Genomic DNA, 24569 nt, shown 5'->3' on the forward strand with positions numbered 1-24569 from the left:
AGTACTCATTTTGTTTATCCATGATAAAAATAGGAATTGACAATAAAAAACACACATCACGGCAAGTTACACTTTCACTCTTACTTTCTCTACGTCACGAAACAATGTTTGATATTTGACTGGTTCTAAGAATAGCACTTGCAGAGTGTTTGTTGTTCGCGTCCGTTTGTCTCGCAAGACAATGGAAATGCGTCCCTTTAGAATTCCCTGATTGTTTATTTAGCGTCAGGTTGCTTGTGCCGGTAGTTTGCTTTCGTTAAGTAAACATTGGCTGTGAAGACATACTCGGGAGTGGCAGTATTTACCGCACCGTTCGCATATAAAAGCGGATTTTACTTCCGGCAGCAGCTGCCTACATTTCGTCGTGTGCGCCTGTCATTGGCAAGCTGGCGGTTCCTATCCTCTCCCACCTCAAGTCCAACACGCACAGCACATCTCACTTTCATCTGTCATGTGCATGCGCTTCCCATGTGCAGGGTTTATGTCAATGATTTTTAGGTCGCGCTTGCAAATGTCCTAGTAGCGGAGGTGTGGCCGACCGGTTGATCTCTTGCCTGAGGCAAGCTCTCCGTAAAAGATGTCTTTGAGGATTCTGCCGTTGTCCATCCGACGCACATTGCCCAGCCATCTGCGACGACGCTGACGAAGAAGAGTTGTCATACTGAGGAAAGCAAGTAAGCTTCGGAGGCAGCGCATATGAAGGCAGGAATTTGATCCACGCATCCTGGTGCCATTCACATCTCTGCGCGGAAGTTGGATTGATACTATAGGCGGTAGAATTATATTTGGTTTTAATTAACTAAATATTTCCCCTATACAATTCAATATAAATGGGACAACCTTAATCGTACCAACATTTTGCTCATAGAAACCCCCATTACCTCACATTTTCCCAGTGACCTATACAAACAAAAGTTTGTATAGGTCCCTGCTTTTCATAAAAGAAATTCGGGAATTCTAAGCTGAATCGATTTAAGCAATAAACAAGATATGTCATGTTTAAGCGAAGAAAAAACTTGAAACAAATCAAAATCGACTGTTATGAACCTTTTTTATCCGGTCGTTTTCTAGTGGAATGTAACCTTTTTCATTGCACTAAGGTTAATACCACGCGTTTCAAGCACGTTTTCTTAGCTACGATAAACCTAATAACTGCCGCATCCGCACCGCCGCGCCGAAAAAGAATTGTATGTGCCAGAGGTTTGAGTTCTTCAACTATATTCATTCACAAAAGAAAACATACTGTGAATATCGTGTTGAATGGAATGTTTTTGAACGGAGCGTATATAGAAAATAATCAATAAACAATGTTTGAATTATTCGTGTCGCGGAAGAGAATGTTTATGAATGATTAAAATAGTCCACTATTTGCTTCGTCTTAATCACGTGGTTTTTTCGCTCAGGTCATTTAGAATCTGAGGCTATTAATAGATGCAGGAAAATAAAACTACTGCTGATCAACAAGTATAGTGGGATATCGAGAGTCCAATACACCATCACGCGTCTGTTGCGTAACCTCGTTGATAGTGCTTGCTACTACAGCTGGTTTAAATTTGATATGTCCGGGAAACGTTCTTTTATTCCCAACAGGTAGCGGCGATATCTCATGTATTCTCAATTTCACGGGTGATAACAACTCAATAGTATAAGGTTAAGCTTGTTTATATTCACAGTTCTCAATTTTTAAAACGTTGAACATGAGTTAACCAATAAATACAGGTATACTATAGACAACAACAAAAATGCTTTATAATCGCTAAAATCGAATATAAAAGGCAACTAACTATAACAAGAAATATACTTTAAAAAGACAGTCGGCGTAAATGCTGACTTCGAAATAAAAAGGGAAATTTACGTTTCTTAATAAATTAAATTCTTAATACCATTTTCATAATATTTTCTATGCTTTCAGAACGTCTGCTAAGACACACTCTTTATAAATTTAAATGGGTTGTGTTTATTTAAAACTTTCGATAAAAAGCTATGAATTAATTTTGAAAAAATGATTTGCGTCTAAGGTTATACAATAGCGAACAAATGTTGTGCCTTCAGCGCTTTGATTTTTAGAGAGTACAGACCAACCAATCTCCAGTTCTCCACGCAGAGTTTTCGTTCCATAATCTCAATTCCAGTCAAATCTCTGCGCGGAGGTTACAGACCATCATGACTCGATTATTATCCCCACGCTTTTTGAAAAGCGTGGGGATATTGTGGTTATCTCTGCCGTCCGTCTGTCTGTCTGTCTGTCTGTCTTGTTGCCTTTTACTATAACTTCTTCATTTCTACACCGATTTACTTCAAATTGATACTGAACATCTCTTATGACAATTAATACGGTCAATCTCAACTATGTATGGTCCCATTACCAACGCCCCGCCAACATAGACCAAGCCCACCCAAAATTGCCTTTTACTATAACTTCTTCAGTTCTACACCGATTTACTTCAAATTGATACTGAGCATCTCTTATGAAAATGCGGTCAATCTCAACTATGCATGGCCCCATTACCAACCCTGGGGCGCCCTCGCCCACATAGGCCAAGGCCACCCAAAATTGCCTTTTACTATAAAATCTTCATTTCTACACCGATTTACTTCAAATTGATACTGAACATATCGTATGACAATACGGTCAATCTCAACTATGCATGGCCCCATTATCAACCCTGGGGCGCCCCCTGGGTCAAACATGCGGCGTGGGGATACGCGTCGGCATCTGACGCGCCATTTCTAGTTTAGTATAATATAACCTATTATAGTTGGAAAACGCTTGGATTTCGATCCGATACACATTGATCAAAAACAACAACAAGCCATAGAAAAATGGAGGACGAGAGCAGTTCAAGCAGTTATCCGCCTCCAAATATCAGTAGGTAGCACACAATAATTGTTCTTGTTGTATAAACAACTAGAACTGAAAACTACTTGTTGCTAGAACTTAAAAATACATGAGTTACAGGTGATTGATTTCTGTTGAAGGGTGATGGTCGTTTCGTCCCACTACTACTCCTATAAATATGAGGTCGATTTACATCGACCTCATATCCTTTAACGTTATTTTGCAATAGCATCGTTCCGACATGAATTCATGTCGGAAGCTTTAACGGCATCAAATTCATATAACAGCACAGAATAATCATGCAATAAATTATTAAACATAAAATATAAACATTATTTTACTAATTGCATTCGAAAAATGTTTATACAAACTTACAAGTAATGATAGTCCAGACCTTAAAACACTACCACTGTTCAAATTCCATATTGTTGCCATATAGCACTGTGTAAATTGAAAGTTGCATAATGTTACCTCATTGGTGGGTTATAAATACATTGTTTCTCTATATATAGTATTCGATTTAGACGAAAATAATAATTTACGTGGAATGTCATATTAGTTTTCCATTAAAACTTTGATCTTGCCGTGTGTTTATGGACGTTATTAATTATGTTATACTTATTTTTGTATTTCATTAAGAATTAGAACGTGTAGCCCTTTTTGTAGTCAATATAAATTGCCGCCATAGAGTCTTTTGATGATTTTTGCTTTGGCAGACTCTTCAGATTTATTCTGAACGCGAATTATTTCAGCTACCCTTTTTGTTAACTGTTTTTAGCAAACGATTCGCGGCTTAATAAGACACGGAAAATAGTTAAAGCGACACTTTCATTTAAAGGTTTAATGTGAACAATATTAAATGAAACCTTTTTTGGTATTAATATATTTTATTGACATGTTAAATTCGATACTTGAAAAGGTGTTTAGTCTTTAAAAAGATTTCGCTGATATTGTTAATTTCAATAAATGTTAATATGCTTAATGACTTGTATAAGAAATTGAATAGTTTCACTGAGTTGTATTCCCGCCTTAAATCCGATATCGTAAAACTCGCAACGGTTAAGAATAAGGTCTGAATAAGTTTAAGTATTCAGATCAGAATATCAGCAGCTGTGCCAGCTGGGAAGCCCCGTTTTGGCTTTAACAACCGCAAGCGAAACAACATACTTTTTTAAGTCTTGCACTTAGACTCCATGATCACAAGTATAGGTCCCTGCTGTGGCGTATGACACCATAGTGTTATTTAGTATTGGTCGGCACAGTATCTGATCATAACGAGATAATTGGTTTGTGCTGAACACAGGGGCAATAAAACCACAGATCTATCAATAAACAAGATTATTGAGATATCTTTTATTGAACACCGCGATAAAAAAGCTCAAACCACGGACTCTAGATTACACGGATAAGAAACATGGAAAGATTCTCAGAATCATCACTGCTATATGTGTAATCACCTAACAATTCGTCTAAAAATAATTTATATATTTGAGTTGAAGACGATGTACTGTTGTATAAGTCTAAATAAACAATCTGTCTGCCTGTCTAAATCTAAGCCGTCATCGTCCCAGTGAAAAAAATCTGATTTTGAATAGTTGGACATGATTCCCTGATGTCAAAATACGAAATGACCCGCGTAACACCGACCGTGATTTTCAAGAATCTTTAATAAACTGATAATTTAAGGTAAATAACATTATATATAATTATACATAATTCCCTCGTTGATAATTGACATGACGCCTTATCTATGATCGCTCCGCCCACTAGAATTGATCCACCAATCAGCGATCGATTAATCGGGCGCACTCGTTAGCAACGACCTGTCCGCCATTTTCTAGACAAGCTACATGTTTAGGTTCACTTTTATTCCAACAAGTGTCTGTTGTTTTCCTCTTTAAAAAAACTATTAAAAATGGTAAAACGGTGTCAATGGGGATTATTTAACACGGACAATCGATATCCTGACAGATTAGTTGGTGACATTGAATTTATTTCGTTTCCAAAGCCGAAAAACAAATGCCTAGATCTCATTTTTAAACGAGTTTCGTTTATTTTGTTCGGATTAAAAAACGGAAATGAAATATGGCAAAAACGGTGTAAAAAGGGTTAATGCAACTCTGACATTTGGTATCCAGAAAGATAAGTTAGATGAACTAAATTTATACCATTTCCAACGCGGCAATGCGGTCTTGACAAGAGCGAGTGGAAGCTTCAAGAATTACCGAGATCCCCTTTATAGAACATTAATTTATTTTACAAACTTGAAATGTCATATAAGCAATAACTAAGCATTATTAAGTATGTATTATGTCACGTGTGCATGTAAAATAATTGAGAATTTTTGTACCCAATTCGTGTAACTTTACGAAATCCCCGTTAAAAATCGCGTTTCTGTGTGTGTCAGAAACAAGTGAAAACCATTTTGTTATTATTTTAATAAAGACGTATCGATAAATGCTATTGTAAAAGAGTTATTATTACTGATATTAGTTAACCAATAAATGCGGTAACTTCGGGGAAGTCAGTACCTGCGCGAGCGTCTGATATTGGTAGCCTTATTAATTTATAATAGCCTGACCGTATTCCATTTCGTACAACGCTAATTTTATATCAGACAATGTCCAAACTTACTGTGTTGTTTTTGCGCTTTAAATTATAGTGATTGATAAATGTCCCATAAGCAATGTTTAATATCACTTTTATACGCAATAACATGTGGGATTGAGGTACCCACCCGGTGTCAGAAAGCGCGTAAAACTCCAATGAATTCCCATTTATAAAGCGTATTTCGTGTCAAATACACGGGTAGTGGTGAATGTTTCGGTAATAATTCTGTTAATAACACGGGTAAATACCGGTGAAGTGTTAATTTATTGCAAATACCACCATTACACGTTATAACGGGTTCGATTTCGGTAAGCGCGCAAGCGTTTGAGAGCGTGTTTAATGTACCGATTTACCCGTTATAAATAGCTGATGTTCTCTTTAATCGTATATTTTTTGCATTTGCAGAATAACTAAACAAGTCCATAAAATCATCCGGAATATCGCGTAAATCTATATGCAGTCTATAGGCAAAGAAGCCATTTTGGTGTTAGCTTGTCTAGGTTTTCTTCCCGCTGAGCCACGTGATTAAGTGGGCGGAGCGATCACTGATAAGGCGTCATGTCAATTAACAGCAAACGATGAATGTTTTTGACACCCATTTTATTTCAAGTATGCATGCAAAGCCGAATAAAATCGAGAGGGTCCGCTATATACGCTGTTTCATCATAAATTTAACACCCTTTCTGTGTTATAAACAAGAGCTGAAATCGTTAATTTGTTAAGATTTATTTATAATAAGCTTTATTGATATGTTTCGTGAACAAAATACTACAATATATTTCATAAAAAATATAATAATCATGGCAAAGGAAATTCAATGACCGGTTTCTAAACAAAAGCATAATCGCCAAGACCGTAGCATCAGTTCAGTGCGTAAGGAACGCGCGCTAGTAACTTTCTTCCGCCTTCATTCCTTAATTATTTTCGTTTTTAAACAATTTTTTTTCTATCGTATACAGAATTCTATTCTCCTAAGCAAGGTGTAATTTTTAAAACTGAACTCCATATATAAACGCTACAAATTTGTATTAAGTACGAACATGTCAACCGTAAATCTAGATTCTAAAACTCCAAAACGGTATGATAATTGCAAAAGTTAAAGTTATAACTCGCCAGGCTGTTGAAATTAGAAGAAAAACTTAATTTATATTTATATATCTTTTTACTACGTAACGTAAGCTTTCTAATGATATATAATTTGTCAAAATCGGTCGAGAAATGAAACTATAATTCAACAAAAGACGTGAGTGGGTACATCAAAATGTATAACCTCGGCGCTTCGCTGTACGCTAATTGTACAAGATCGATAGCCACAACACGGTAAAACGCCCGGTGGTAAAACATAAAATGTGTATTTCTTGTGTTTATCTCGCTATAAATCCATTAATAACAGCGGGAATATATTAAAACGTATATTTTTTGAAAGAGGAATTAATAAGCAACAAGATAACGTATAAACCAATAAAATCGGATGAATAGTTTTTGCATAAGATTGAATTTACTACAGTAAGGGTCAAATACTCGATTCATCTCCTATCAATATACACTCCGTGATACAACTGGTAGTTTAAACACACACATATAGGTTTCATTTAATTAAAGAGTACAGAAACCTAAAAAGTGATGTGGTTTGTTGTACAACAACAATTGGTTATGTGTTACCTATTCAAAAAATAATTTCGTTCAAGATAATTTAATGTAATTCTATAAACGACAAACACACTTCGTGTGTTGTGTATGGTTATTTTTAAAAATGTACATAAGTGGTTTAAAAGCACAATTTTTACACATTTAAGAGGTAATCGCTCATATTTATGTCTAATTAATGATAATTTTATGCATTAGCAAAGATTTAACGAGAAAAACTGAAGTTTAAGTTGAACTCAATTTGCTATAGGAAAACGACGGTAGCCGTTTAGACGTAAGCGGGGTAGCTTACGTCTAATTATTTGGACTATCCCACTAGCAGTTCGAGCCACTGATTTTTGTGTAGTGAGGGATTGGTCGTTTCGTCTCACTGATAAGATATAACCAGGATGGTGTGAATAATAGCCAGGATGGTGTGAATAATACCGTATAGGTGTGAATCATAATGGGGTGTATCAGTGATTCATTTTGAAATCTACATCAATGAGTCTCTGGGATTCACATATTTTTAAACAATGGGTCCAAACTGAAAACAATGGGTCCCAGATTGTGTCTTTGTAAATTCATTGCAAATAATCTTCTTTACATGATACACCTTAGCCAGGGGCTCTTTTAAATTATGCAATTTTACAGCTAAAAACAGAAATATGTTTAAAGCAAGCAAAATCTTTATTTGTTTTACTTTAATATTAAACAGTGAAACATACAACATCTTAAACAGAGAACTTTTAACATCTTTAACAATTTGGAATGACTTTTAATAAATTGGATGACCAGTGTTTATAATTATTTGGTCAAAATTAGCCCTTTCAAACAGTGTGACAAAATACAATTTCTCCTTTGGTCAAAAGGTTTACAACATCAATACAGATTAAGTGTAACAACACTCGTACTGCATTTAAGGTGTATAGCCTTCTCGCTTGGTTTTTTCTCCAAACAGAGAGAGCTTTTTCCACAAATTCATTCAGGGCAAAATTGCACAACTTCACACTCATGAGTTTGCCTTCTTTCCCTACAGTTAACCTGTTCCTGAATTTGGTCAAGACCTTATTCTGTATAGAAAAACACCTCTCACATCCTGCAGTATGAACAGCAGATGTCTGTGTTGTCATATGTTCTTACATTCTACGTAACATAGGACGGAATACTGTACGACCTGTATCACTATTATGTTTGTACCGTATACAAATAAAAGATGCTATTTGTTTCAGAAATTGCAAATTTTAATTGTCACTTAAGAAACACCAACACTGCTCAATTAATCCAGAAAAGTATAATAACCTTTACTAAATAAATAATAAGTGTCTGCGCTCACAACAGACGAACACAAACTGTGTTTTCTGCCGTTTATTCTTCATATTTAAACCACATAGTTTACATCGAGACTGTGTTATCGATAAATATCTACACAGCGAGTTTAAATTGTTCAGGATCAATTTCAAAAAGCTTTTTTGGTCGCATTTTCTTTGTTTACCATCCGGGACAGCAAATTAATCGCCCAACAAACTTTTAACAAAACGCCGTAACTGATTGGATAATTGATATATTTCAACCAATCAAAATACGCGTACTACATTCCCAATGTAGTAATGTGACTTCCGTTCTACTTTTCAAAACGGTATTGACATGTGTTCAGCTTATATCCACGAATCATACTCGGTATAATGTACAACTTTGATGTTGAAAATCAAGAGTTTTTAAACAATTCTTACCGAAAACGCACATGTTTGAGAATGATGCGTCCCCAGAAAAAACGTGCGTCTGGCACGCGGGACGCATCGCAAAATGAATCACTGGTGTATATTGATGTAGCAAATTAAAATAGTGTTAACATTTACAATATTTTCTTGTTTATTTTACCGTTTTTGTGTAGTTTCAGTTATTTACATTCATCCGTGTATATGTATTTATGATATTTTTTTTGTTGCCAAAAGCATGTTTTTCCAATTATGTGATTATTATTATTATAATATGTTTGCATAGTGCATTATGTTCAATAAATTGATAACATAAAACGCAGTCGTTGTTATTTTATGCACCATGTGCATTACATGTATGTTCAAAAAATTTAAAACAGAAAGTGCTGTTATTTTATTTGTTTGCATTATATTATGTTTGCAGAGTGCATTGTGTTCAATAAATATAAAACATCAAGTGCTGTTATTATTATTTTAGGCACCATGTGCATTATGTCCAATAAATAAATTAAATTTTATGCATCATGTATATATATACATATATATATATCATGCGACGAATGTGAAAGATGGCAACATCTGTCGTGTGAGACTGGTGTCAGTTTACGGCAGTATAGGAAAATTATGAAAGGGGAAGTCGTCGTCGAATTGAAGTGTTGCGAGTGTAGCCGACCGGTTCCAATGGATGTTACACCCGAGGTGGAGGTTCCAATGGATGCTACACTAGAGGTACCGGAGATACCAGAGGCTAATGACATTTCTATAATGTCAGAACTCTCGGTGGAGTCTCGTTCCGACGAAGTTGAAGACAGGACATTCAACACCTCCAATTGGGAGATTGAGCAACCGAACCTGCTGCTACACGATTCCGTTCGGGAACGTCCTCTGGATGCTGTAATACCTGAGGACGGACCCATCACATATGATGTCGTGACTGGCGGCACAAAAAGAGGAGGGAAGAAACTGGTCAGCAACGTGGTCAAAAACATGTAGTGTATAAGAGGCTGTGTTTCATTGTTTGAATATATTTGTGCTATGTGTATAAAAGGCTGTTTTTATTGCTTGTGAATATGTATTTATTTGTGTATTTTTTTTAAAAAGAAATCTTGTGAAATCTGATTAAAAAAACAACGTGTAGTGTACTGTATTTGCTAAGAGGCTGTTTTATTAATTGTGTGTATATATGTGTACAAAATGTGAAATATATCTTGTGGCGTGATGTTTTATTTTATTTATGTCTTCCATATCAATATTGTTAATGTACTATATATAATATATATGACAACTTTAAAATAAATCTTTGACTGAAATACATTTAATTAAATTTATTATGTTTAGATTAAATCTTCAATTATGAAAAATCGCATGCAGAATACATTTAACCTGAATAAATAATCTTGAAATTAAACAATGTTGTTTTAACATGGCACAAAGGTAACCATTACAGGTGCAAAAGCTTCCCGTTTTCATTCACACCTATACGGTATTATTCACACCTACCCGGCTATATATTATCAGTGGGACGAAACGCTACCCCTTTTCAACAGTAATATCAGTGGCTCGAACTGGTAGTGGGACGAAACGACCATAACTCCTGTTGAATGATATGAAATGGAACCAGACTTGTCCGGTTTCTGACAATTTTGTGTGACATTGAGCACTTGATCTTGATTAGTTCTGGCTTCCATAACTTTAAATGTCGCTTTTTATGATTTTTGACAGGCGCAACATTATTTATGGACCAACCCCATTAGGAAAGTCACCCAGAAATTCCCGAAAAGTTGACAGTTAGCAAAGACCGGTCCAAAACAGCTTTTAAATGCAGTTATTGGCCCAAATCAACCACTTGATCGGAAAGATTGACATTTTTCAGATTAAACTGATATATTCTATTATAAAATACTATCTTAAACATTTAAAATTTCAATATTATATAAACTGTACGCTGAAGTTTCTTATGCTAGATCTTGATGTGATACGGTGAAAAATTGAAAAACATTCACTCACCGCACTAGCTAAAGAAACTTCAGCGTACAGTATATTTAGTATTGACATACCTGTACGCTGAAGCCAACCCCATATCAAAAGTCAACCAGAGCCGTAACATATTTATGTCACGCTATAAATCAAAGAAAGCTAATTTTCTTGGATACATTTCTACGTATATTGGTGAATGAATATAAATTACTGCATCGGGGAATATTTTAAGGTTCAAATGTTTCAATTGCATCTTACAATAGATGAAAATAACTCATCAGTTTAAAATTCACAATTTTGACGCCATTGTCGCTTTGTCACGTGACGAGTTTTCATTTGGATACTTTCGGATCGACCTTGACATTTTTTGCTGAAATTGTAAACATTACTTTCGTTTTCTGAAATCTATTATTTGTGATTAACAACTTACGTCTGGTGGATCATAAGACTGATTTCAGTGTGAATCAGGTAGTTTTAAATAATATTTACTTTGAGTTTGTATTTACACTAAATTTAATTAACAAAACAAGCCAGAATAATCTTAAATACCGGGAAATGTCATTCTGAATTTAAAAAACACTTGAGCACTTGGTATGTTACTAAAAACAGAAATAACGTCATATGACCGTGAAATCTCGGGAGATTCGCATTTCAAGAAAGTCTGTCACATCGCTGTTTTTCTCGATATGTAAGAGCAGAATAGATAAATTTTAAATGTTTAATATAGTATTTTGTGAAAGAATATATCAGTTAAATGTGAAAAATGTCAATCTTTCCGATCAAGTGGTTGATTTGGGCCAATAACTGCATTTAAAAGCTGTTTTGGACGGGTCTTTGTTAACTGTCAACTTTTTGGGAATTTCTAGTTGACTTTCCTAATGGGGTTGGTCCATAACTATAAAGTCGCGACAGTCAAAAATCATAAAAAGGGACATTAAAAGTTATGGAAGCCAGAACTATCAACGCACGTGCATCGAGTAGCTGTAATATTACTCAGTTTTCGTGCCCCCCTCTAATTTGATTAATAAATACAGGAACTCACAGGATTGTTGGTAGCTGTTTCAGTGTTTAGTATTTGTGAATCAGGTCCGGTGGAAGAGAGTTCCAGTCACATATTGTGTTTGGAATGAAATTGAACGTCAGTACATGTGTTCTTGTCGTAATTCTGTTCAAGTGTTCATTATGCATATTTTTAGTATGGCAAATGGGTCGACAAAGTTGATCCAATGGTAAATTTGCATGTGAAATAGTCCTTTGCATAGTAATATTAATCTATTATGTTTTCTTCTTTATTTCAAGGGTTGAAGTTCTAAGTCCTTAAGAATTTTAGTCATAGATCCCTGTTCGTAGTCCCGGTAATTGGAAGTAATGAATCTAGCAGAGCGTTTTTGTACACTTTCAAGTTTGTCTTAAAGGTAAATTTGATGCGGATCCCAGGCCGCGCTGGCATATTCTAGCACTGGGCGGATTAAACCTTTGTATGCCTGAAGTTTTACCTCTTGAGGACACAAAGATACATTTCTTTTGAGGAGACCTAAGGTTCTATACAATTTGTTGCAGATTTGATTTATAAATATGTTTACTCCAGTTCAGGTCACTTGTGATAATCACACAAAGATATTTAATGCAAGATAAGAATTCTAGACGAGTATTTGTCAATGTTTAGTCAAAATTAATTTTCTTCTTTTTGCATGAAAGAGTCATCATGTTACATTTACTGGGTTGAAATCTCATTCCCTATCAAGTGGCCTAATTACGAAGTTTGCTTATGTCTGATTGTAAATCCAAGCAGTCTTCAAATTTATTGATTTCCCTATAGCAAACACAATCTTCAGCAAAAAGTCTTAATATTTGAAGTTATGTCCATAGAAATGTCATTTCTATGCAATAAAAATAGGATCGGGCCTAGCACAGTTCCCTGCGGTACTCCAGACTTTACAACTGAGGATTCAGACCTAGAGCCATTAACCACAACGCATTGTTTACGGTTTACTAAAAATGAATCAATCCACTGTAGGATGTTTACAGGAACTCCATATTTGTGTAATTTAGTTTTCAATAATTCATGAGGCACGGTGTCCCACGCTTTTTCGAAGTCCAATATAAAAATGTCCACTTGCTTGGTTTTATATATTGATGTTGCCCAGTCATTTATGACGGTAACAAGTTGAGTTTACAACTGTGATTTTTTCAAATAGCATATTGATTTTTGTTCAGAATAGAGTTGTTATCAAAATGTTTCATTAAATTGGAACAGATGATGTGCTCTAGAAGTTTACAACATATGCATGTCAACGACACAGGTCTATAGTTACTTGGTTTTGATCTGTCATCTTTCTTGTACAAAGATGGTACTGAGGGCCATTGAACAAAAATACTCTGCCTTTGTTATTAATAGATTTAAAGAACACATCTGTCAACAAATTAATGTTCAACACCACAGTACTTTAGCTAGGATTCATAGAAATCATCAAGTTCAGCTCAAATATGTGAGAGTCGCATTTATTTATTTTGTTGTGTCAATATCCTGATGGCATGAGAAACATATGGTACAAATTAAGGTCTTTTCAAAATATTCATTTATATTTGAGTATTGAATCTCATAAGTTTCTAGTAGTAATTCCAATATTCCTTTGTAGCTCTCAACAGCGCATCTGAGCACAAAGTGCTCAATGTAAGCTATTGTCATCGCATAATCAAGGTGCCTGAACCACGTGACTTTTTCGGCTATGTGTGGGACAATCGGATGTAAACAAAACGTTGCTTCAGGTAATGTTTTTGATAATTTCTTCATTATTTCAAAACCATTTTTAAAAAAACAAAGACGAGTGCCCGGTCATTGTAAAAAGACACAACTTTGTTAAGTTTGCGCAAAAGTAATTAAGTATTTTTTCCAAAAAGTGCAACCGCATGTTTGAAAACACATGAAGTGAAATGCTATGTGTGGTATATTTTTTGTTCAATCAACAAAAACATTGATTATTATATTGTCGAGGGTTAAAAAAATAGGGCGGACATTGTTATTCTTCATAGATAAGCTACTTACATTGTATGTTTGCGCAAATACATCTAGTTCGGAGTGTGTGTATATAAATGTTTTACTGCTATGTGTGGGACACATTTTTTAAATGCTATGTGTGGTAGACAAGAATTTGCCCGTCAGTTCTGCATTTAATCTGAACACAGTTTTGTAAAAACCTAGAACATAAACTTTAGTCTGTCCTGAAAATATATCAAATTAACCAAATGTTACATTATTGAATACTGAAGTAATCATGTAAAGATTAAACAATTTATGTTTAACTGAATATAATTCTTATAAAAGCATACATGTTATGTTGAAATATAATATTTCTTTGTTTTACTTATTGTCTTTAAATAAATATAATGATTGATATTTCTGCCTGATTATTGAATTTGGTCCATTTTTTAAGGAATGACAACGAAAATAAGAGCACATGCTTTAGAATGGGTTTTACTTCTATTGTTTTTCAGACTTGAAAAGGATTAGTCGAAAGATCTGTAACGCTTTTAAGGTTCGAAGCTGTGTAAGAACTACATGAACACCATCAAACCAAACGGAAGGTGATATGTGGCAAGTTAATTATAAAAACCACAGTGACAGAGACAGGGACCCCGCTTCATTCTGTGATGTTTATGGAAAGCTATTTCAACTAACTATGCAAACATACCATTTAACATGTATTTTTTCATAAGCAAAACAAAGTGTGTGTATTGATATGTGTGTATATTTATGGGTTTTGTATCTATGTTATTACTAAAATTGATTAGATGAATATAAAATCTGATTATGTGTGTTAATAAAACAGGTGTTTCATAACAAATAATTTAAATCCAATGATGCTTGTTTGTGGTCTATTCCAATATCATCTCCATATGAACATCTTCGAATCCAATAATGCTTGTTTGTGGTCTATTCCAATATTATCTCCATATGAATATCTTCAGTATATCAGAATAAACACGTCATTAATAATTACATTTCTTTATAACTAGCATGCACATGTAACAATAGAAATTAAAGCACCAAATACATAAAGAAGTACATTAGTATACACAAAGAAATTGTAATCAGTCAATTTATGAATTTGCAAATCTTGCTATTCAAACATATGAATGCTCCAATTAAGTCATAACAAATGATCATCGCCAAAACGTCTTGACTTGTGGGGGTTATTATACCAACAAACATATTGAATTGCATCAATACTTCATTTACTCAAATTCAAATGAAATCTGAATAACTGAAAATAGTTTGAGATGTTTAATGAAAATACTCATTCGCCCCGGTCATGAAAGGGCGCTGCAAGATCTTGTTACCACTGCACCAAGAAATTAACATAAAATCATATAATGTTGTTCAATTTGTTGAAATGTCAAATTTTTATGTAATGTTTACTTTAACTGTTTTCTTTCCCTGCAATACTTGCACCATCTGGTAATAAAACAGTCATTTAAACTTTGGAAAATTACTATACATGTTTGTTTATGACAACTTTTCATGGATCAAGATATCAGTACGTCTCTTAAAGGTGCTTCCAAAAATACTTTAATCTCCCTGAAAAGAACAAAATACAAATGAAATAAACTGTTAAACTTAAAAAAAATAGCATGCGTGATATATCAGATAGCTCAATACGATTTAGATACAAATACATGATTTTCCAGAAAAAAAATGTTATTGATCCTAGTGTCTATTTGTTTCAAAATGCTGTATGATCTCTTTATGCTTATTTAATAACTATTGTTAGTCAAAAATGCCTACACATTTCTGCTAAAAAACACACAACTAACTTTTTGTAGTTTTGTTGCAATAATATTCGCATGACATCTTGTACAAACAATCCTTACGATTTTGTGTATTAAACAAGTGCATTAGTTGGCAGTAACAATTCACTGAAAATTCAACATTTTGTAACAATCAATTTTATAGAAACAAACAAGAAAAAGTTTGCCCAACGGAACTATTTTCCTGTTCGTGCGTGGGTGGCTTTGTGTTAGGAGATCCCTGATCTTTTGACCTCTCTGCCATACTGTTTGCAAACAAATGGCATTCTAAAAGTAAACAAAATATGAATATAACTTATCGACAATCATGATAATTTTGAGTAAGATGAACGTAGGATTATCATATTTAAGGCGCGCAAAACACTACAATGTTTATTGACCAACTTTTGTTATTCAGACAGACTTTAAATATTATTGACGTTAATGTCAATCTTTCGATTCTCTAGTTAAGTTTGTATACCACACATAGCATTTAAAAAATTTGTCCCACACATAGCATCATTACGATGCCATACACACACTCCGAATCAGATGTATTTGCACAAACATACAATGTATGTAGCTTCTCTATGAAGAATTACAATGTCCGCCCTATTTTTTAAACCCTCGACAACATTGTAATTAACGTTTTTGTTGATCGAATAAAAAATATATCACACATAGCATTTCACTTCGTGTGTTTACAAGCACGCGGTTGCACTTTTTGGAAAAATTTCATAAATAATTTAGCACAAACTTACCAAAGTTGTGTCTTTTGACAATGACCGGGCACTTGTTTTTGTGTTTTTGAAAATGGTTTTGAAATAATGAAGAAATTATCAAAAACGTTACCTGAAGCAACGTTTTGTTTACATCCGATTATCCCACACATAGCCGAAAAAGTCACGTGGTTCAGGCACCTTGATAATGCAGCATGCAGTGTATATCTTGAACTTTTAGCTTAATATCAATTTAGAAGCCTTATTTTCATCCAATCAGGGTGAAACTAAATTTGTTTCAATGTTTATTTGGACAATATCTTAGTAAAGTTCAAATTTGGGAAATGTGTGTCCAAACACTACATGTAGGTCTCTACATCATAATTTATATTTATTAAAAACCCTATATTTTACAACTAAAGGCCAGTCAATTTAAATGAAAATGAATTATCTTAACTGAGTCTTAGTCACACCCCAACACTATCAAACAGTCAAATCTTACCAAAACTCTTGCTTCTACGGAAAGGCAAAAATAAAATTCATCTCGATTAAACTTTGTCAGCATTTTTATAAGGGCCATATCTAGGCCGTGTTTGTATCTGTTCTGTGTTTTTTTATGCCCCCCTTCGAAGAAGAGGGGGTATATTGATTTGCAAACGTCAGTCAGTCGGTCAGTCCTTCCACCAGATGGTTCACGGATGATAAATCAAGAATGCTTATTCCTAGGATAATGAAACTTCATAGGTACATTGATCATGACTGGCAGATGACCCCTACAGATTTTCAGTTCACTAGGTCAAAGGTCAAGGTCACAGTGACTCAAAATAGTAAAATGGTTTCCGGATAATAACTCAAGACTGCTTAGGCCTAGGATCATGAAACTTCATAGGTACATTGATCTTGACCGGTAGATAATCCTTATTGATTTTCAGGTCACTAGGTCAAAGGTCAAGGTCACAGTGACTCAAAACAGTAAAATGGTTTCCGGATGATAACTCAAGAATGCTTAATACTAAAATATTAATTAAAATAAAACTGGGACTTACAACTGTATTATCTGGGACATTCAAAATTTAAGGCTTGAATGTCAGGACTTCCAACTTTTGAAAGCTAGTGGAAGCGCTGTCGCTGGCAGGTTGATCCATTTATTTGCCGACATGAATGGTCTAAAGAATTTGTTTGTAAACAATTTGTTAAGTTGAGCATGATACATTTTGTAATTAAGAGACCAAGTTGACACATTGCCAGACTTTATTCAGTGAATTACAGAACAAACAATACAGTGATATAATACTGCGCTGTTCAGTGATATAATATTGGAGTTGAGCAATAATAGCCCTATGCTAAGTGCTAAACAGGCTTCTCAAATGTAAATCCATATCTGGTTTGTTTCCTTAGGTTTTTGAATGAGTTTGGTTTGGATCTATTTGCTTATTACACATGAAAGGTGCGTAAGAAATTGTCAAAGGACGTTTGAAGGAGAAAATCCAGATAATGATAACTTGGTCATTGGTCATTGATTTGTTCAGATTAAATTATTCATTCTGATTATGATGGATCAATTTGGCGATGCAAATCATCTGCATTTACACGAGTGTATTATTGTGATAGGGATGGTAGTAATAGATGTAATTTGGATCAATAAGTTCAAGGTTTCATAGTATTAAAGGGAGGAATGTACCAACTGATGAGTATAAACTTAACTGTGTAAATGTTTTCTGTAACAGTCTTTACATTTGAAATGGGCTTATTCGTCTTTTTTGTAGGATTTTTACTTAAAGAAATGAATTATTTTTAATGCTTCACTTGTAATGGAATACTTTGTTGGGATTTTTTTAACTATAAATACTCATAATATTATTTAAAAACATTACCAAATGTTTTCCATCTATGTTTTTTAGCATTTCAGCAGTTTCAAGTATTTCATACATGTAAATATATAATAATATGTGGAATCATCTTTCTAAGCTTATTTTTATCTATATTTGAATTTAATTTGCAAACTATTTGCATGATGTACATTTAGGATTGGACATAAAACTGTTGTGTTAGATATCAAAATACTAAGCTTAAAAGATTGTTTTATGGTTGACTATATAAAATTGTCTAATATGAAGATCACTTTGCATTTTCTTTCATATGGTCTACATTATGATTAATCAGAGCACAGTGGTAATGAGCAGAAAATGTGCCATTAGTTTGTGGGTGGATAATTATAAAGTGTTGGCATACATGCATCCTCACAAATCTTGTACTGGTATTATAGGTATAGGCCTCCTTGCATATACATGTATCTAGAGCTACATTTGTACAGTCTGTAATCATAATCAGTGGCAGTAACTTTTGTATGTTATTTCTTTCATCTTGACACCATTTACATACTGTCCGTCTTTTCAGATTTGAAGTGCATAATATATGTTATCGGATCTGTAAAGTGCACATCCGAAAGGAATAAGTGTCTCATATCTAAACCAACAGAATGTGTGAATAAACTGACAGTCAACATTTAAGTGAAAATACAAACGCTGACATTTGAATCAGAAGCAGCAGATGTTACATGTTATCAAATAATGTTATTTTCCCTGATGATTCAGTTACACTTGTCTTGTCATATTTTTGTGGTTTAAATTGAAGTAAATGCCAACCCAGTGCACGTAATGTTGGTATTACAACACTAATTGTTGCTGACACTTACTGCTTCTTTGGGACAGTTACTGGTTGTTAGTTCGTTAACATGCCGTGCCATTTCTTGGGAGGAGTAGGTAAGACTGGTTTTCTCTAGATGTCTAGTCATTTTTTGTCAAACATTGCTTTCATATTTACTTTCTTCTCAGTTCTTATGTTTTCCATTTCGATCTTTCTTTAAAGACAATATCATGAAAAAAATGAAGAAATTTAACTTAGTAAAATCTAACAAGACACAGTAATATTTGATTATATTAAAGGTTGGCTTTGAAGTTCAATTGAACTTTTACAAGTTTACAATGCATTGAATTTGAGATGATGCTAGCTGTTAATCAAAAATTTTCCCCATTATCTAAGTTATTAGCCAAAAGAAACTCAGGCAATTACCCTTAAATCGTTTGTATGTGTTTCTCGTCAGTATACTCCTCAGTGCCAATGTACACAATGTAGTATGTAATGTAACCGGTGAGTGAATAAAATGAGTGGATTATTGTCAATGCACCGTATAATGAATAAAAAACGGCTGTCTGCGCTTTTCTATGTGTTTATTGAACAATTTAATTTTATTTCACAATATATTTAACAATATAGCTTTGAAATAGGTAAATAACACGATAATAATACATACTTACCATAAAAAAAGACATTATTTATTTATTAAATGGAAATGCGCGTGCTGTGACGTAGAAGCGTATTTACAAACATCATCGGTAATTCGGATGAACAGTGATAACTTTGTAAATAAACTGATTTCGTGTAATTGAATACTCCTGATAATTGAATATTCAGACGTGACAAATGGGCTATTCAATTAAGCGAAATCTACAGTACAACATTTTTAAGCGTTTTCATTGGCTTAGTTTTCGTTTATTGTCCAATTGCATTTTATTATTTTGCTAAAATGACGTTGCAACGTTAAATGACATCAACAACATTCGTGATTTACCATTATGCTTGCGTAAATATTTATTTAATTTGCTCATTTAAAAGCATGTGATAAAAAAGATCTGACACTCATCATATTATACCATATTTTATTAAACTCGTCCAGGAAATTCGTTAGTAAGCGAGCCTTCCTGAACTCGTTTAATAAAATATGGTATGATATGACAACTCGTGCCATGTCCTATATTTCTCTGTCATCATAAAGCTTGCTTACAACATTTTGGTCTAATGATTACTTACATGTAGCTGATTTTCAAAAATGGTTACGGAAACAAAAGCTAAATCTTAATAGTTTACTTCATTTGGGATTCAGGTGAGCAACATTGGGCCTTTAAGTCCCTCTTGTTAATAGAACATTTCAAAATGAAAAAAGAATAAAATCATATTTTCTGTTGTAAATGAAAATGTGATATAAACTGACACAAAAGTCATAGGCATGGTTAACCTCAAGAATCTTATGATATGCATTCCTTTTCTTACACAATATGTCAATGTTTGCATCTGTTTGTGTAAGTCATCAATACAAACCATATGAATATACGGTAAGGATTGCAAAAATAAGTGATTCACTGGAATGAAAATGTTTTAAATCAGGATTTCTAGATTTCAATTTGTGTTTGTCATCAATACACTCATTAGGAATAGACAATTTATAAGGATAGAAAAAATGATTTACACTTAATTATTTTCAACAGGATGCATGATTTCAAGATAGAATTGCAATACTTGCATATATAAATTATAATTGAGCATGAAAAGATAAATTTGCATATATGCGTAGATTCAATTCATAAATCAAGGAAAAGAAACCGCCTTCGTAATAAAAAGTATTGTGTATTTGTTACCTCCCTTATTTGTTTACACTCGCTTGTTTCAAATTATTCAATGTTAAATCTTTTCAGTAACAGCTTGAACAGTGAAATTCAAAGAATCATTAAACTCTCATTATCTTATAACAATAATATTCTAGATCATATGCATGTCATATGTTGATCCAGGTAAACAATGAAGGATGTCTTAAGACAGTTAAGTATTGAGGCATATTAGAGCAAAGCAGTTATTAGAAAATAAGGGCCACTTGTGATGTTGCAATTATTAATGCCTGTAAGGGAAATACTGTTTTGTTGCAATCTTTCCTTTTGTTGGTACACATTATAGCATTCTTGATCAGTTGAATCTTTATGCAGTTGTAATATTTCTTGTATAGTAGAACGTTAATTTATTGTTTTCAGAAGTTGCAATCATTTGGAAGGGACAGACTTTTTTCAGCAACAGTATGATTTAGATTGTTATGTTCATAGCTAGGTACATTATATAATACCCAGAAGTAATTCAATACTGGGTGAAGGTTAAATATGTAAGAGTTCTCTCTCTTCTTATGTGGAATGCACCAGAGGTCAAGGATACATACTGTATGTAAACAACAAAGGGAAGGAAAACAGCTGATGGAGTGTTTTACTTTTCAACATCTGTTTGAACTTAAAAAGTTATGTTTCAATATTTGTGGTTGTGAAAGTGTTTTTAAACTAAAAGGAAATGAAACCATGTTCAAAATATGGAAGAATTTTTGCCTAGATTTGTAGTGTTATTCAATGATTAGTTTCTGTAGAACAATATTGTTATAGCTAGTGTTATCAAATTCATGCTACCTTGTGCTGTGAATAAAAATGTTGATGAGAAGATTGTACTCTCAAGTAAATACATTCAATATACATCAGGACATTATAGAGTTGTGATTATTTAATACCACTCCACTTTGGCTGTTTCTATAGTCAGTAATGTATGAATATTAATAGAGCGCATTCATTGAGGTAAAAGGGGCAAATTCGTAATTTTTAGCTCCCCTGACTGCCTGAGAAGGAATTCTTCCTGATCACCCCATTGCTGTTGTGCTGTTTGTCCTCAATTTTAATCTCGTTACCGCTCTCAAAGCAAAATTTGTTATCCTATGTTGATGAACCTTCTTCATAATGTTTACGTTAACAATATCGATACCGAGTTTCAAACCCTCCAAAAACTAAGTCACCAAGCCAAATTTTAGAAAAATTCTGTTACCACTCGAGGCCATATTTAATACTCAATCTTTATGTAACTTGGTCAGAATGTTTATCTTGAAAATATCTGTGTAAAATTCAGATCATTTAAATGTAGACTGTGTTCAGATCTGGGTAAAAAACTAGATAAAGTCTTTAATAATTTGATAACCTTGAACTGGGGTGAGCGAACCAGAGCCATTTTATCCCTCCTGTTATCGTCTTTAGCACTGTTTCAAATCTATAAGGTTTTCTTTATGGTTTAATAGTCTGATTTCAATAAATTAAATTAATGCAATTTTAATATTCATTAAAAATCATCTGACTATGATTTTATCTCATGCGTTGGTGAAAACCAGTAGAGCAAATTAAGCGAACATAATAGATTCTGAATTTACTGAGGGTATTTTTATGATTCACAGTCTAACAATAGTTCATAGTTAATGTAACAAGTATTTGTTTTTGTTGTAGTTTATTACATATTTCTTGAGTGGGTTTGTAACACAAACATTTGGCAAGTGGAACAAGGAAGTAACTGAATACAACATTGATGATTAACTGAATATAATACAAGAGATTGTTAGAAATAAATAATGCTGCAGCAATAATCTTTAACATTAACTGTGCTGAACTTGGTATTTACATATATGGAAACAAATGTTGGGTTTTTATTTGCAACAGAGCTCTAAAGGTTGTGACATGATGTAAATGATGTATGAATTCTAGATGTAGTTTGTGTGCTTGGATTTTTACTGTTGTTAATGTCAAAGTTCTTCAAGATAAAAAACTTTTACCTATAGGTGAAAATTATTTTTAAACCATGGATAAGTGCCGTCCAACAAAACACAAAAACCTTTGTGGATCAGGTAAACAACAATAATAAAAGCTTTTTTAGCTCACCTGAGCACAACGTGCTCATGGTGAGCTATTGTGATCGCCTTTTGTCCGTCGTGCGTAGTGCTTTGTGCGTCGTGCATCGTCAACATTTACCTTGTTACACTCTAAAGGTCACATTTATTGTCCAATCTTCATGAAACTTGGTTAGAACATGTGTCTCAATAATATCTTGGACGAGTTTGAAAATGGTTCCGGTTGGTTGAAAAACATGGCTGCCAGGGGGCATGGCAGTTTTCCTTATATGGCTATCGTAAAACCTTGTTAACACTCTAGAAGTCACATTTTTAGTCCAATCTGCATGAAACTTGGTGGGAACATGTGTCCCAATAAAATCCTGGACGAATTCGAAAATGGTTCCGGTTGATTGAAAAACATGGCGGCCAGGGGGCGTGGCAGTTTTCCTTATATGGCTATAGTAAAACATTGTTAACACTCTAGAAGTCACATTTTTAGTCCGATCTTCATGAAACTTTGTCAGAACATGTGTCCCAATAATATCTTGGACGAGTTCGAAAATGGTTCCGATTGGTTGAAAAACATGGCCACCAGGGGGTGTGGCAGTTTTCCTTATATGGCTAGAGTAAAACCTTGTTAACACTCTAGAAGTCACATTTTTAGTCCAATCTTCATGAAACTTTGTCAGAACATGTGTGCCAATAATATCTTGGACGAGTCCGAAAATGGTTTCGGTTGGTTGAAAAACATGGCCGCCAGGGGGCATGGCAGTTTTCCTTACATGGCTAAAGTAAAACCTTGTTAACACTCTAGAAGACACATTTTTAGTCCAATCTTCATGAAACTTGGTCAAAACATGTTTCCCAATAATATCTTGGACTAGTTCGAAAATGGTTCCAGTTGAATGAAAAACATGGCCGCCATGGGGCGGGGCAGTTTTCCTTATATGGCTTTACTGTATGGTAAAACCTTGTTAACACTCTAGAAGTCACATTTGTGGTCCAATGCTCATGAAACTTGGTCAGAATATTTGAACTAATAATATCAGGGCTAAGTTCAAAAATGGTTGAGATCAGTTAAAAAACAAGGCCGTAAGGGGGCGTGGCATTTTTCCTTAAATGGCTATTTACTAAAAAACCTTGTTAACACTCTAGAAGTCACATTTATTATCCAATCTTTATGAAACTTGATCAGAACATTTGTTCTAACAATAGCTCGAGTTAGTTTGAAAATGGTTATGGTTCGTTGAAAAACATGGCCGCCAGGGGGGGGGCATTTGTCCTTATATGGCTTTAGTGAAAACTTGTTGACACTATATTAGCCACATTTATTGGCCAATCTTCATGAAACTTGGTCAGAACATTTGTCCAAATGAAATTTTGCCAGAGATTGAAGCTGGTTTATATGAGCTCAAAAACTTGGTCACAAGGTCAAATATAACAAAAAAACATGTTAAAAGTCACTTTTTTGATCCAAAATAATCTTCATGAATCAGCTTGCATTTTTTTCAGAATAGTCTTGTTCCTTTGGCTTTCAGGTGAGTTTTCTTGTTTTATTACCAGCTGACAAATTATTGACTTACACCTTGGGTTTATTAAGTGCCAAAATGTTTCAACTTTTGAACATGATTACCATATTGGTCTAGTAATATGCATGCATTGATAATATTGTATGTTCCATGATAAATGGTACACAATTAAATTTCAAATGTATTTTTATTTTAAAAAAAATCGAATAATTTGTTTACCTTAGTAAATAATGTCAAGTCAGTTAAATA

At 33.9% G+C, this 24569-nt stretch overlaps 1 protein-coding gene across 11 annotated transcripts in view; it reads left to right on the top strand.

Moving 5' to 3' along the window:
- The first annotated feature begins 2726 nt into the window (after positions 1 to 2726).
- The window catches only part of LOC127877004 (6-phosphofructo-2-kinase/fructose-2,6-bisphosphatase-like), a 370857-nt gene continuing 349014 nt past the window's right edge, over positions 2727 to 24569 (top strand). For 3 of the 11 annotated variants that reach the window (XR_008048196.1, XR_008048195.1, XM_052422610.1), the window contains exon 1: positions 22457 to 22806. Coding sequence is in view for 7 of the 11 variants with exons in the window: in XM_052422610.1 (XP_052278570.1) it covers positions 22761 to 22806 (46 nt within the window). In the remaining 4 variants the exon portion in view is untranslated. Of the gene's footprint in view, positions 2870 to 18698; positions 19040 to 22443; positions 22807 to 24569 lie in introns of those variants that run through there. The other 8 variants (XM_052422605.1, XM_052422587.1, XR_008048207.1 and 5 more) reach the window with 6 other exon arrangements.

Source organism: Dreissena polymorpha, chromosome 1, assembly GCF_020536995.1.
Source record: "Dreissena polymorpha isolate Duluth1 chromosome 1, UMN_Dpol_1.0, whole genome shotgun sequence".
NCBI lineage: Eukaryota > Metazoa > Mollusca > Bivalvia > Myida > Dreissenidae > Dreissena > Dreissena polymorpha.